The sequence below is a fragment of the Cotesia typhae genome, unplaced genomic scaffold (genome assembly GCF_013202065.1).
Source record: "Cotesia typhae breed Kobodo isofemale line unplaced genomic scaffold, CoteBio_Ctyphae scaffold_45, whole genome shotgun sequence".
NCBI lineage: Eukaryota > Metazoa > Arthropoda > Insecta > Hymenoptera > Braconidae > Cotesia > Cotesia typhae.
The window spans coordinates 1,200,282-1,214,811 of NW_027423777.1; the positions used below are offsets into that span (position 1 = coordinate 1,200,282).

Sequence of the window (14,530 nt, forward strand, 5' to 3'; positions counted from 1 at the left end):
TACCAATTACTGCGGGTGTAAAATGTATATATTCTAACTTAAAAACAAAATATTGCCTGTCAATTGACAGTTCAAGTTGCCTTCAAATTGCTCTTAGTTAAAAATAAATTATAAACAGAAATTGATAAAAAATAAAACAACTAAATTAAAGTTGATAAAAAATACAAGCGGTCATTATAATAAAAAATTTGTTGTGTTAAATTAAGCAGAAAAACTTTCAAACCAAGAAATTTTCATCAAATTAAGCGAATGTAACTTTATTCAAAATTTTTTCCGATTGATTTAAAAAAATTCAAAATGATTTTTTTAAATCAAGATTTGTGTTTCTTCGATAAAGCTAATTTTTTTTATTACTATAAAAACTCTGCTTGTTATGCTATACATCACTATATTCCGGTCATTATAATTAATAGATATCAATTCAAATTATTTCAGGAATACGTTTTTCTAATCCATTCATTTTATTAAACAAATAATTATCTTTTAAACGTATTTTATTAATTTCTTATATGATCTCGAAGTTGTTTATCATTGAATTTCATCCGCAGTAATAAGCACGCAGTAATTGGCACGCAATAATAGAGATAAGCTTCTTTTATGCCCACAGTAAAATACATGCATATGAACTTTTTTTTAAATGCTTATTATTTAAAGAAAATATTAGTTTATTGCACTCTTGATTTTTTTTGAGTCAATAATGAGTTAAACTTTGGTTTAAAAAAAAACTATTGTTATTTTTGAAAAATTTAATAAAAATGCTTTTAAAGTCACCTACCGAAAAAACCAGGCAGTAATACCCACACTTACCCTTTTTTTTTTTTTTAAATATAAAAAAAATGAACAATCTAAAAAAATATAAGTTAATAATCATAATTTTAACAAATTTTCAAAAAAATTGTGATATTCAACTTTTTTTTTTCTAAATTGTTCATTTTTTTATTTACTTTTCAAAAAAATATATCAAAAAAAGATAAAATAGAAATTTTATCCAAAAATATGAGAGCCAAAATTTTTTTTCAACTTTTAAAGGCAAAAAAGCTATCGAAATCTTTTCTGTCACGAAATTTTTTATCATAAATGCGTCGTAAAAACAAGTAGAATAAAAAAAAAAATTAAAAATATTAATTTTTCGCCTCGATATGGCTAAAAAATAAGGTAGACCCAACTTGAAAATAATTACCAAAAAATCTTTTTACAAAAATATATGAACCATCTAAAAACTACAAAATTAGTCTTTTAAGACGTAAGTAAAAAAATTTTTTTCCAATCCTTCTGCGAAGCTATCGTGCACTCGAACAATATAAATTTTTTCCAGCACGTGTCTAATGGGAATGAGGTTTTAGCGTGCTGACATGTTCAAGTAAAGAGTGAGTAAAAGGACACAAAGTTTATTTGTTTTCTTTTTGTAAACTTTTTTTTAGATGATTATTTTTTTAAACTTTGCAGAAGTTAAGATTACAGCTCTGTTATACACGTGATATGACGTATAAAGCTGTTAATTGTGTCACTGTAATAAGAATTTCGTGCTTCCTCATTGACCTCGTCGGTCAGTTAAGTTGAGTCACTGGGTTACTCGACTACCCACTGCTTAATCACAATGAACTTTTCCTCAAGCTCAAGCTCTGACCTACTTCGCTCATAAATTCATTTACATATCTAATGTATCATAGTCTATAAATATTTATCAGAGGATCGGAGATAAATATTATAATAATATAAAAAAAAAAATTATTTAATAATTCCAGTGGCATGAAATTAAAAATTCGTGATTATTTTTCGTGGATGAGTTTAACGGTCAAGTGCATGCGACCAGCTCATTTATTTTTCTGCTGACATTTAAGCTTTTAATTTTAGATGATAATAATATTTAAGCTGTTAAATTTTTAATAAATTATTACAACTAGTAGCTAGTTTAAAAATATTTCCTGCAATATGATTAATTAATTATTACTACGTACATAATCGTTTCATTAAAAATTCTGAAAAGTATAATTCAGTATGAAATCATTTAATTAATCTTGCAGTTGCATGCTCTTTCTTAAATGATCAAATAATTTCATTCTTAAGCTCGAAGAGTGAATGTTTTATTTTAAAACTCTCCGGAAAGTTTTGGAGTTAGCTGGCAGAGTTGACCACTTCCGTCAATTTTAGATGACAGCATAAAAATAAATCTTAGTAGACTTTTTGTTGGTAGAATTGTCGTTGAGGCTTATCACCATAATAAATGCGTAAATTCGTCTTATCATTAACTTACGTCTGAAACTAAAAAAAAAAAATGTCAGTAAAATATCAAATTTTTATAATTATTGCGCTATTAATTTGTGCTCTTCATTTTATTGAAATTGAAGGATGCATTTTACCATATCAACAGGTATGTACCATAAATAACTTGAATTATTTAATCTTCAAATTTTCATTAAAAATAAATTGCTTTTGATCTAGTAGAACAGAGTACACGCCCTTATTTCTGCGACGCAATTTAATTTTTTAATTATAAAATGAAAATTTAGTATCTAATTTTTTAAAATTTGTTTCTAATTATAATTTATAAATATTTTTTTTTATTAGTGTAACTTGTATGTAGGAGAATCCTGCTGCGGTGGTTTTACTTGTAAATGGCACTTCGGGGATGTGTTGACTGGCAAATGTGAGCCCTAAATCTCAAAATGAAATATTTTTTTCTATATGAAAAAAATAAATACAATAATAATGATACTCCCAAATTAATAATAAAACATATGTATCAAAAAATAAAATTTGTAGACATGAGCAATAAAAGAATATAAGTTTTAGATTGAAAGGATAGAAAAATTTTATATTTTTTTTAATATCTTTTATTTTCGTACAATTTTTTTTGTAAGCTATACATTTAATTTTTTTTTCTCTTCTTTTTAGTAACATTTTCATTACTATTATTATCTTCAACTGAGTCATACTTCCTCTTCTTTTTTTTCTTGGTTTCCTCATCTTCCCCAGTATTATTTTTATCATTTACATCACTTTTTAATTCGCTATTTGTTTCACCTTTCAATTTTTTCTTATTTTTTTCAACTTTTTCAATATTGTCTTCGTTGTTTTCTTCAACCTGTACCTCATTTTCAGTCAACAATTTTTTCTTCTTTTTTTTCTTTTTTATATTTGTTTCCTCAAACTTTTCTTCTCCATTCAAATAATTTTTTTCTACATCATCAACATCTTTGGTTAACAATTTTTTCTTCTTTCTTTTCTTTTTTATGTTAGCTTTCTCGGAGTTTTCTTCACCATCCACATTACTTTTTTCTACATCCTTAACTTCGTCGGCCAACAATTTCTTCTTTTTCTTTTTCACATCAGTTTCCTCAGAGTTTTCTTCATTTTTTTCTCCATTCTCACCTTTTTCAGTAGACATTTTTTTCTTCTTTCTTTTATTTTTACCAGCTTTATTAGAATTTTCATTTTCTTCATTAAATTCTTTTTTTACAACATTCTCTGCTCTTTCATTCAAAGATTTTTCTTTTTCACAACTAACTTTATTATCATTTAATTTATCATTATCGTATTTCGATAATCCTTTTTTCTTCTTTATCTTTTTTCTCTTTCCTTCACCCTTATTATTTCCATTAACAATTAATTCATTTTTCCCCGTTTCTTGCTTGCGGTTCTTCCTTTGATTATTAAACTTACCATTATTACTCCCCTCCACCTGTTCATCTTTCAATTCTTCTTTAACTTTTCTAATTTCAGGTAAAGGCACGTCGAAATTTCGCTCAAAAACAGCTACGAAAAATCCATTTGAATAATCAACACTTGGCTTTGCATACAAACAATTATCTTTGCAGTTGAATTTCTCAGAACTATAGTTTATCCATTCATTTTTAAGAGTTTCTTTAATTGGGACTAATTTATAAGCATCACCAACATTATTAAGAATTTCATCAATAACCATTTCATTTTCTTCAGCATAAATTGAACAGGTACTGTAAACGACGCGTTTTGCAGTCGGAAAGTTAAATAACGCATGTCGCAATAAAAATACTTGGAATGATTGTAAACTTTTTAGTCGTGACGGATCATTTTTGTTGGTAGACTCATTGACTTCTATACGATCCATACCCGAACCAGAACAAGATGGATCTACTAGTATGTACTCAATATCAGGATATTTGTTTGAATCGATTTTTAACGCATCAGCATTAATTGTCTCTACAATATTGGCACCAGATGATTCGATTAAATTACAAAGTAATTGGTATCGACGTTCATTTCTTTCTATTGAATAAATTTTCCTGTGTTTTTAAAAAATTCAAATAATTAATAATTATTAATTAGAAAAATTGTAAAACAGTATCTATATACTTTATAATTCGCTACCCAAATGCCAAAAGAACGTATAAATTTTTTTTTTTTAATTTACTGGTCGCTTTATTAACACTTTCTAAGCCTAAAAATAAAAAAATAAATTTCCAAAGCCAAAAGGGTGTATGTTTTAACTTATACGCCCTTTTAGCTATAGGTCATTGAAAATTTAGTGATCTAAAGCCAAAAGGGGCGCATAATTTTTTTTTGCCGATTGCTTTGAATTGTAATTTATATGTTACTAATTTTGCTGCAGAATTGAAAATATATATTGATTATTAAATTACAAAAAGGTATTTTTAAAAGTTATTAAGGGAAAAGACCCAGTTATTGACACTTGCAATTTTATTTTAATTAAAAGAAAATAAATCAACTCTAATAAATTAAAAATATAATTTTTGAATTATAAATTTTAAGAAAATTGGTTTTTTGAGAACATTTGATTTTTTTAATTAGAATAAAATTGCAAGTATCAAACAGCTAGGCCAGTGTCAATAACTGGGTCTTTTACCTTATTACAATTTTAATACGAGTTCTGTTTATAATTTTAATTGAAAAAGAAAAAAAACAGTTGCGATATCTAACATGGTTGCTGAGTCAGAGACGCGAAATTCAACAATATTAAATCATCTGGATTTATTTTTTAGATTTAAATTTTATACTTCAGAGCAAAATTGAAAGTTTTTTTATATGCCCTTTCGACTTTAGGCTAAACTTTTTTTAAAACCAAAAGGGCGTATAAGATATTCCTTTTTGGCATCAGTACATTGAAAAAATTTTTTTGACAAATCTTTACGTTTTGAGCAGTTTTAAATTGAATGGCGAAAAAAAATTTTTTTATACTCCCTTTTGACATAAAACCCTATCTAGTTTCTGTAATACGCCCTTTTGGCATTTGGGTCGCGAATTATTAAACTATTTACTCTCTTACCCATTGTTATTTAAAATAGCAGCTAGATGAGTCGTTTTCATACCAGGTGCAGCGCACATATCTAGAACCACAGATCCAGAAGGTGGGTTCAATAAATTAGCTGGCAAACAACTCGCCTAAATAAATGAGATGAAATGATTTAGTGAATTTATTAAAAAAATTAGCTTCAATAATAATATTATTATGAATTACCTTATCTTGAAGAACTAGAGCGCCGGAATTATATCCATCGTGATCATAAAAAGCTGTACCAGCCTTAAAAGCAAACAACTCACGAATATGATAGTCTTGAATGAATGAAAAAGTGTCTAAGCTCTCCAACGACTTAAGATATGACTTATAATTTGGACTTTTTGGTAATAAATTATACCCATCGTTTTTAAATTCTTGAATTGCATCGTCGACGGACATTATCAGGGTATTAACACGTACATAACGAGGCTTTTCAACTGAAATGAGAAAATGAATCTTAACTAGTGTAACAACAGGTTTTTTATTTAAAATAACATAAACATTTTTAACTATAAATATCAATTTATTTATAATTATAAATTTAAAAGGTCGTACAGTAAATGCAATTTGGAATTAACATGATTTTAAAGATAATTTTCAATCAGCTTTATCATGATTTTCTATTTCTTGCTGATCAGTTGAATCCTCTGATTCTTTTGGATCATCTGGCTCGTTCAATGCTTTGTATACATAAGACGCAATTATTAAATTTACAGTTATTACAGCAGCTATTACTGATATACAATTACATTCGAATTCAGTAAATTCATAGTGAGTGATTAAGTAATATTTTGTTCCATAAAATGAAACAAACGGCAGAGTAAACATTAATACTGTATAGAAAAATAATGTGAGATAAGCGTTGGAAGAACTCATTATAACAAATATTGATAATTTTAATTGTAGATTTTATATATATAAAAAAAAAAAAAAAAAAAAAGATGACTCCCAATTATAAAAGAAGCGTCAAAATATCTCAGTTTATTGATGTTGATGGCGAGTTCACGGTCTCTGAAAAAAAAAAATTTTTTTAATAATGAATGAAAAAATGTTTTACCTTTTTTAATTGATTTTTCTATTTTATCATTGCTTGTGTTTTTTAATGCATCTCGCAATTGATTTTCGTAATTTCTTATCGTTAAAACTGGCTTTGCTTCGGATTGTAACGATTGTTTTCCCCATATCAATTCGGTTATAAGAATTCGTGCTAGCCAGTGGTCCAATCGGGGCTCTTTTTTCAATATTTCTGTTTTCTCAAGTAATTCTGTTAATTGAGACGAATTTTGCAATGCCGTTGCAGCAAGAGCATAAATTGCTTTTATGTTCTAATTCAATTTAAAAGTGACATGTTAAAAAAATTATTAAAATATTTCAATTGGAAAATACAATGTATTATTGAGTGCTTGTACATTTTTTTTTAATTTATTGCTAATAATAAATTCTATAGGTTGAAAATATTTGATATTGTAAAATTGGAAAAATAAATTTCTACTGAAAAAAAAAAAAATTTATTTTGTTGTAGAAAATTATGTTAAAGATTTTTTAGGCAGTAACACATCTTTACTCCAGATTACTCAACTCAAAAAATTGAATAACTTTAAAAAAAAAAAAAAAAAAAAACTTTACTAAATTCATTCACTACTCGACATTAACTTTATTCAACGCTAAGTTTACTCAGTACTAAATGTATTCAATATAATCTTTACTCAATAGTATATTAGAAGTGTTGACGCGCTTTTAAAAACTCATTCAATTTTTTTTTATTTAATATGTTTACTTTAAATTAATTAAAAAAAAAACTTTACTCAATAATTTTATTCTTAAAAAATAAAATTCTATTTTACCAACTCTATTTAATGTCAACTTTACTCAATTATATATAATTTGTAAATCTATAAATAGTAAAAATTTTTTTTCAATTTATTAAATTATTTTATTGGAATTCAGATTGCACAGAGCTGATAAATTTTGAGCAGTTTTGTTTTTATCGAATAAAATATTATTAAACAAAAAAATTGAATAGAGATTTTTAAAAGCGCGTCAACGCTTCTAATATACTATTGACTCGAGATATTATTGAATACAATTAATACTGAGTAAAGTTAGTATCAAGAAGTGAAAGAATTGAGTAAAGTTTTTTTTTTTTTTTTTTTAAAGTTATTCAATTTTTTGAGTTTTGTACAGCATGTCACAGAGTTGAGTAATCTAGAGTAAATATGTGTTACTGCCTCTAATTTGATCAATGTAATAATTATCTAACTATCATCGGATTTTATCAACAATCAAAAATTTAGTTTTTAATATAATTTTACTTAGTTAAAATTTCTTTAAAATTTTCATCAGATTCATTTATCTAGGCTAGTTTGATAAGCACATGCCTTTTTAGTAACAAACTGAATTTCTTTAAATTTGTAGAACATTTTTATCTTTACTATTTATTTTAAATGTTTAAAAATAAAACCATTTTTTATGTATGCTATCATTAAAATTTCTTATCAAGTCACATTTCTTTCATCAATCAAAATTGTCGGAGTATTTTTATCAAATAAAATTTTATAATAAAATTTACAGAGTTTTAGCAATTCTTGATTTTTTCATTAATTAAATAATAACCCTAAAAATTATTCTAAAAAATTGCACTTGTAGTTTTTTAGATTTTTTTTTTTAGTTTTTAAATAATAATTTTATAACACTGAAGTTTACAGACATTAAAATTTTTTTAGAATTTTGTAGCAATTAAATTATCAAAAAGTTTCACATATGAAAAGTAATAAAATTTACAAGTGAAAATTTTTAGAAGCATTTTTTTATTGCAATTAATTTGTTAAAAAATTTTTAAATTGACAGCTGACCGCTAACTTCAGTTTTAATTAATTAATAAATTAATTAAATTAATTAATTAATTTTTGTTAACATTGCAATGAATTGCACATTTCTGTAAAAAAAAAAAAAATGTAAAAGCACGTGACAATAATTACATTATTTACATAACCTTACCGGGTGTTTTCGTTCATAAACCAATTCTTTCAGACTAGCTCTATGTTCAGCGATTTTTTTTATAGTGCAAGCAGCAGTTTTATAAATTCGCGGAACTTTTACCGAGTGTACAAATCCCTCAGGCATGTTTTAGTATTTTAAATGTCTTTAATAATTAATAAATGAATTAAACAATATACCTGTTCGCTCGATAGACACCAAATTACGATTACAAATTACAAAAATAATAACAACAATAATGATAATAATAATAATATTCCAATCAATGATTTGTAACATACCAGATGATCATCAAGGTGAAAAAAATCATAATACTGAAGTTAGCCGTCAGCTGTTAATTAAAAAAATTTTTTTAATAAATTAATTACAATAAAAAAATGCTTCTAAAAATTTTCACTTGTAATTTTTATTAATTTTCACATGTGAAACTTTTTAATAATTTAATTGCTACAAAATTCCAAAAAAATTTTAATATCTGTCAAACTTCAGTGTTATAAAAAATCAAGCGTAATTTAAAACTAGCGCCACTTACGTTGAAACAAAAAATTACTTGAAACAGAAAACAACTGATGTCGCTTCGATCTCGCTAAATATTTTGGGTTAAAAGTGTCCATCTTGGAATAATTTTGGTAAAATTCACGGAGGCTAGATATAAGGAGGACGATCGACATAGGTAAATGTACAGTTAGTGCGTCCGGAAAACTGAGGATAGATCATTTTCAAAAAGAAGCCGCTAGGGCGTCACTACGTTCGCTAATGTCCGGATCATGGCGTCCGTTTGTTATTGTTTATTAATAACACCAAATTGACATTCAGTTAGTTAATTAGTTTTTTAATTAATAATCAAAGTGATAATAGTTTAAAATGGTAAATAAATGTATAGTTGATGGGTGTTTGAGTGGCCGGATAAAAGATCGTAATAAAAATTAAAATTAAATAGTCGAAACACGTCTTTATTTATTGTGCCACAGGTAATATAACCTAACTTAGTATTTTTGTAAGAAATAATTTTTATACTAATTAAATTTATATTAATTAAATGATTATAAAAAAATTTTACCTATAGAAATTAAAGGAAATTATAAGTGCTCTTTTTTCAAAATATTTTTTTAAATAATTTATGTTACAAGAGTCCCAAAAATTTTTATATCAGTAGATTTTAGTATCATTTTTGATCAAATTAAAAAGAAATTGTAAAAAGGTATAACGTAATTTTTTTCTTCTTAGAATTAGTTTTAAAAAATTGCATCGTTACCATTTTTTTGGAGCTAACGTTTTACTCAAAGTAACTTATCAAAATTATTTCCAAATATAACTTCATGTCAATTTTTTGTTTGTTTATTCAAGTGTCCAGACTTGTTAAAATTGTGGTACTGTGGATTAAAGCAAGATCTCACCCCAAAAAAAGATTATGTCTGTGAATTACATTTTAATGATCAAGATATTATTAAAACTGATAAAATATTATTGACTACTGGAATTTATGAAGAATTACCTCGAAAAAGATACTCGCTAAAGCCTGATGCTATTCCGACGTTGAATCCGAACCGTGTAAACAAAGCTTGCAACAATGAAAATAACGAAGCTCAGTATATGCAATGCCATTTATTAATTACAAATGACCATAAAACTAACTCACCACAAAACCAAGAACCAATAATTAGTAATGATCTCATAAACATAATTAATTGTGAGTCACCAAAACGCATTGACGTATTTGAAAATTTTGAAGAAAATGATAATTGTGAGAACGAAATGCAGGTAAGAAAAATTAAAATTTCGAATTATTACTCTGCAACTTAAGATAAAAGCACAAACAATTAGGAGGCCTAATTACTCTTGTTTGTTAGAATATTTATTTAAGTACTTGAGATATTGAGAAAGTGAAGCTCCCTGCCTTCGTGGAGCAAAAAAATAGTATACACTCTACGGGAAGTAAATAAAGCCTCAGATCACATATTTGTCAACCTCGGCTTCGCCTCGGCCGACAATTACATGTGATCTGAGACATTTTACTTTTCTTCCGTAGGTGTGTAATATACTATTATAAATAATAAGAAACATTCACTATAAAAATTATCAAGTTTACTCGAATTTATTATAGCAGTGTATGAGAGTTAAATTTGAAAAATATTGTTATAAAACAAATAGTCTTTCGAAAAGAAATTATTAATTATTTTTTTTTCATATTCACGTTCTTTTCTCTATTCAATTCTTTAAAACAAAAGTAAATGAAATAATTAAAGAATCATGTTATAAGATATTTCAATAAGTCAAACAATCTGAATTATGAATATGTTAAAAAAGTTAAGTCTTTAGACATGTCTCTTATATCGTCTCCTATAAATTTAGAACTATTATTACAAAAAAATAATCATTAATTTTTGTTTATTTAATCATTTCAAGCCACGTGAGTTATCTACTCCTGAATTACGTCTTGAGAAATGTTCTTTATTAACAATTATCAACGTGTTGAAATTCAATGCTTTGCCACAAAATTGGAGTTGGACAATAGATTTAGTTAATCCAAAAATATATAGTTTTATGTCATTTAGATAAAGTATCCATGAATTTAAAATTTCGTATAAAAATAAGTGAAGACTTCAATATATCAGTAAGAATTTTTAGATCTTGTAATTTATTTTTCACAGTATAAACATAAAGTTCCGAACGTTGGTTGCTAACGAATGTTCAAATTTCTTCGAAGCGAACATTACACAGAAATATATCAGTTCTCAAAGTTATTTTCTCGATTTTTTTCGCGTATTTTTGAAGATTTTGATAGAATAGCTTTCAAGAATTTTGAAAATTCATAAGAATCTAATGTTCGAACGTCAGTTTTTTTTTGTGGTAATGTTAACATTATACTTTTGATTAGTTACTTAACTTGAAAACGCAAGAGTCGGTAGAATTCAATACCAATTTTTCCCAAATATCTGATTTTTGGGAGTTTTTGAAGGAATTGGAAAACTGTGAGTTATGTGAAGGGACTGGATTACTTTTCCATTTTTGGCTACGGACATTAATTTTTTGTTATTAATAAATTTAAAAAATTTGCTATCGATTTTCCATGTTTAAAAAATCGATTACCAAACTTAATAATTATTGTGTATCTTAAGTACGGAGCACATTAGTATACTCTACAATTGCCTAAAAATGATAATTCTAAGGTTTTTTATTACTTGTTAAATGAACTTTACTAGTATCATTTCTCATTAATAATAGATGTTCATCGGCGTGTTCTGGTGTGTCATTGCCTGACGAACAATATAAGAAACAAATGAATCTTTTTCGATGCTTTGCTTGTCGGCAATTGAGACGGAAATTGCAAAATCGATCGTACAAAGTCAAACCCGACATTAAAAGTTCGTACACTGACTTGAAGTACCAGGAGAGCCTGAAAACTAAACAAATTCAGCGCCTCAAACGTAAAGTAGGTATTTACTTATTTATCGTTTCTTCATGTATACTTGATTATTTACAGGTTGTGAGTGTTTAAGATCAATATTCTTTTATTTTTTTCAATAAACTTAAAAGTTTGATACAATGCTCGTTACATTACATTATCATTTCGTCAATACGGTTTAGTTTGTGAATACAAATTTAATCAACTACAATCTGAGAACTTAAATTAAATCACCTGTAAATGCCTATTTAACTATTTAACCCTTTACAGAATGAATCACTCATCAAAATTATAGAAACGCAACGACTTAATTGTATGGCAATTAAAGATGAAGCTCTAAGAGCGGAAATTTCTATTTTGCCTCCCGTGCAACAACTAGCAATTCGTGCTTGTTTTAATGCAGTAAAAGCTAAAAATGCCAAACAACGAAGATATACGGTTGAGTGGGTTTATGAATGTTTGCTACTTGGTATAAAAAATGCTGCGGTATATGAACGACTCAGAGAACGTCAAATCCTCCCTCTTCCCTGCAAAGACACCCTTAACAAATATATCCAGAAGTTGGATAGCGCTTTTGGTTTCCCTAAAGCCATATTCGACACTCTTCGTATTAAAAGTTCACGTATGGAACCACATGAAAAACGGGGTATCCATGCACCATTCCTGTCACACTTTACTACTAACTGCAAATCTTAAAAATGCAAATCTTAAAAACGCAACCATTTTAACTATATCTAACAACTCTACTTAGCTATCGAGTATGATTATATTAACAAATCCGAGCGCATAAGTTTTTAGCTGAAAAAGTAATTCGTATTTGATATTTTTAAATAACTCTTTAAAAGCTTCATTAACTTTTAACAGTAGCTGGCTATTATTGTTAGACTACATCTGATTCACATTTATTTCATTCTAACAATTTTTATTTTTTCTCCTAGGTACCTTTTTAATAGATGAAGTAGCTTTAAGTGAAGCCGTGAAGCTAAATCGGAGAACTATGCAGCTTGATGGTTTTGTAGACTTGGGGGCACATACTCCGGAAAATTTAATCAACAGTCGGGCTGATCATGCCTTAGTCTTCATGTACCAACCTTTTCAGGGTAACTGGGTGCAAGTAGTTGGTAGCTTCCTGAGCAGAAATTCTGTCACGAGTGCCATTCTTCACAAATTACTCATTGAATGCATCGTATTACTGGAGAATGCTGGGTTTTATGTTGATGTCGTTACTTCTGATGCAGCTCAATGGAACAGAGGAGCATGGACACTTTTCGGTGTCAAAGATGGACAATGTAGCTGTGATCATCCATGCAATTTTGACCGCAGACTTTGGTTTATTTCGGATTTTCCACACTTAATAAAATGTTTCAGGAACAAAATTATGAAACGATTGTTTTTTTGGGTAAGCTTCTCTTATAATATGATTTTTAACACCAGTGTACTGTTATTCACGATTGAATTTTCAATTTAGTTAGCATTGGAATGAATATATTCATAGGTGACCTATTTAATTTTACAACTATCAAATTTTTCAATGATTGTATTTAATTATTTATGAAAATGTTATTTATTTTTAGACTCCAGATGGTTTTGTAAGAAAAGTCATTAGGAAGCTTTATTATTGCATGAAATTTATCTGAAAGCCAATCTAAAAATAGCTTATCAACTAACTCCCCAGCATTTAAATCCAGAAGGATATCAAAAGATGAATGTCCCGTTGGCTTATCAGGTAATTATAATTATAAAGCTGCGAGAGTAAGTTAAAATGAATTTAAGATTATCATTAACATCGAGGTAACTGGCCTAATATTTATCTTTAATTTCTAACAATTCATATTATAAATAGCTGATTCAGTTAAAATAAATAATAAGATGTATTTATTCTTATTTTGATAAAAATTAATTTTTATAAATTTTCAATCATAACAACTGCTTATCTAATTTTAATGAGAAAAATTAAAACTTTTTGTTTTTAGCTTTTTTCGAAAAATATACAAGTTGCAATGGCGACTTATAAGAACGCTACTCCTGAGCTCAGTGATTGCGATCCAACAGTGGTTTTTATTAAAAGAGTAAATGATTTAATTGAAGCCATGAGTTCACGTACTCCTTTGAATGCTTTACGTTTAAATGATAATTGTCCCCGAAAAAGGTAATTTTTAATATATACATTAGGTCTTTTGATAGCTTCATACAATTTTTTCGCAATAATAAAGCGAAAATTATAGTTCTAAACGGAGAACCATTGTCAACATAAAACCATCATTATACCATGTGTACATGATCACATATTATAACCAATATTGGAAAATATTTATAAAGTATATATATGTAAGTATATAACTATAAAAATAATTTAAGACACTCCAATCTTATCATGACATTATTCCTACTAATGTTTGCACATAATCCAGTCTCGCAAGTTTACTTACATTTTCAATATGAAACTTATTAAACGAAACTTCAAATGATAGTCAAATTCAATGAATTTGAGTTTATTAGTTGCGGAAGTTCCTAATCTTTATCATAGCTGATATTCTCTTGGACTATGTATCCTATTTTCTGAAACATGCATTTTTCTAGAGTAATTTCTACTACCATAAGATAGAGGATAAATAAGTAATGCTATTTATTTTTGCTAGGTAATAAGTGATTTTATTGATTATCTGAAGATTTGGGAAGCCAAAGCTAATGAAGAAAGAGAACTTTATAAAAAGAAGAAGAAAGGCAAAAACAAAAATCAAAAAATGAAAATGAAGTTGATGATAAATTTTTTTCGCAATTACTCCTAGTACTCTTACTGGATTAAAAATTACGTTACAGGCTACTTTAGAGCTAAGTGAATTTTTGCA

General features: G+C 27.0%; 2 protein-coding genes and 1 long non-coding RNA gene across 12 annotated transcripts; 2 read left to right on the plus strand and 1 right to left on the minus strand.

Moving 5' to 3' along the window:
• The first annotated feature begins 1,150 nt into the window (after nt 1–1,150).
• Nucleotides 1,151–2,811, plus strand: LOC141536975 (uncharacterized). The gene is made up of 2 exons (XR_012480827.1): nt 1,151–2,371; nt 2,569–2,811. It is a non-coding gene; the product is annotated as an uncharacterized LOC141536975 (long non-coding RNA).
• A 58-nt stretch (nt 2,812–2,869) lies between these two features.
• On the minus strand, nt 2,870–8,494 carry Nsun5 (Nop2/Sun-like domain containing protein 5). Of its 2 annotated transcripts, XM_074257798.1 has the most exons (5): nt 8,276–8,494; nt 6,336–6,603; nt 5,459–5,715; nt 5,267–5,382; nt 2,870–4,265 (listed from the first exon to the last, which is right to left on the minus strand). In XM_074257798.1, exons 1-5 carry the CDS (start codon nt 8,399–8,401, stop codon nt 2,870–2,872), a joined length of 2,163 nt encoding a protein of 720 aa, XP_074113899.1. In that variant the 5' UTR covers nt 8,402–8,494. The 2 variants fall into 2 exon arrangements, with proteins under 2 accessions (XP_074113899.1, XP_074113900.1); XM_074257799.1 differs by lacking the exons at nt 6,336–6,603; nt 8,276–8,494 and adding an exon at nt 5,834–6,007.
• A 420-nt stretch (nt 8,495–8,914) lies between these two features.
• On the plus strand, nt 8,915–14,411 carry LOC141536973 (uncharacterized). Of its 9 annotated transcripts, XR_012480826.1 has the most exons (7): nt 8,915–9,246; nt 9,623–10,036; nt 11,501–11,708; nt 12,620–13,080; nt 13,256–13,407; nt 13,655–14,009; nt 14,321–14,411. XR_012480826.1 is itself a non-coding variant. In XM_074257803.1 (6 exons), exons 5-6 carry the CDS (start codon nt 11,556–11,558, stop codon nt 12,375–12,377), a joined length of 579 nt encoding a protein of 192 aa, XP_074113904.1. In that variant the 5' UTR covers nt 8,915–9,246; nt 9,623–10,036; nt 10,682–10,889; nt 11,154–11,247; nt 11,501–11,555; the 3' UTR covers nt 12,378–12,604. The 9 variants fall into 9 exon arrangements, 7 of the variants coding, with proteins under 7 accessions (XP_074113904.1, XP_074113909.1, XP_074113905.1 ...); XR_012480825.1 differs by having other exon boundaries at nt 13,655–14,405; XM_074257803.1 differs by lacking the exons at nt 12,620–13,080; nt 13,256–13,407; nt 13,655–14,009; nt 14,321–14,411 and adding exons at nt 10,682–10,889; nt 11,154–11,247; nt 11,952–12,604.
• The last annotated feature ends 119 nt before the right edge of the window (nt 14,412–14,530 follow it).

Coding starts and splice junctions, on each gene's coding strand:
- Nsun5 (XM_074257798.1), bottom strand. CDS start 8,401: ATGCCTGAGGGATTTGTACACTCGGTAAAAGTTCCGCGAATTTATAAA. Junction 6,604..8,275: donor TTTATGAACGAAAACACCCG/GTAAGGTTATGT, acceptor AAATTGAATTAG/AACATAAAAGCAATTTATGC. Junction 5,716..6,335: donor AGAAAAATCAATTAAAAAAG/GTAAAACATTTT, acceptor TTCTCATTTCAG/TTGAAAAGCCTCGTTATGTA.
- LOC141536973 (XM_074257802.1), top strand. CDS start 10,011: ATGATAATTGTGAGAACGAAATGCAG. Junction 10,037..11,500: donor ATTGTGAGAACGAAATGCAG/GTAAGAAAAATT, acceptor CATTAATAATAG/ATGTTCATCGGCGTGTTCTG. Junction 11,709..11,951: donor TTCAGCGCCTCAAACGTAAA/GTAGGTATTTAC, acceptor AACCCTTTACAG/AATGAATCACTCATCAAAAT.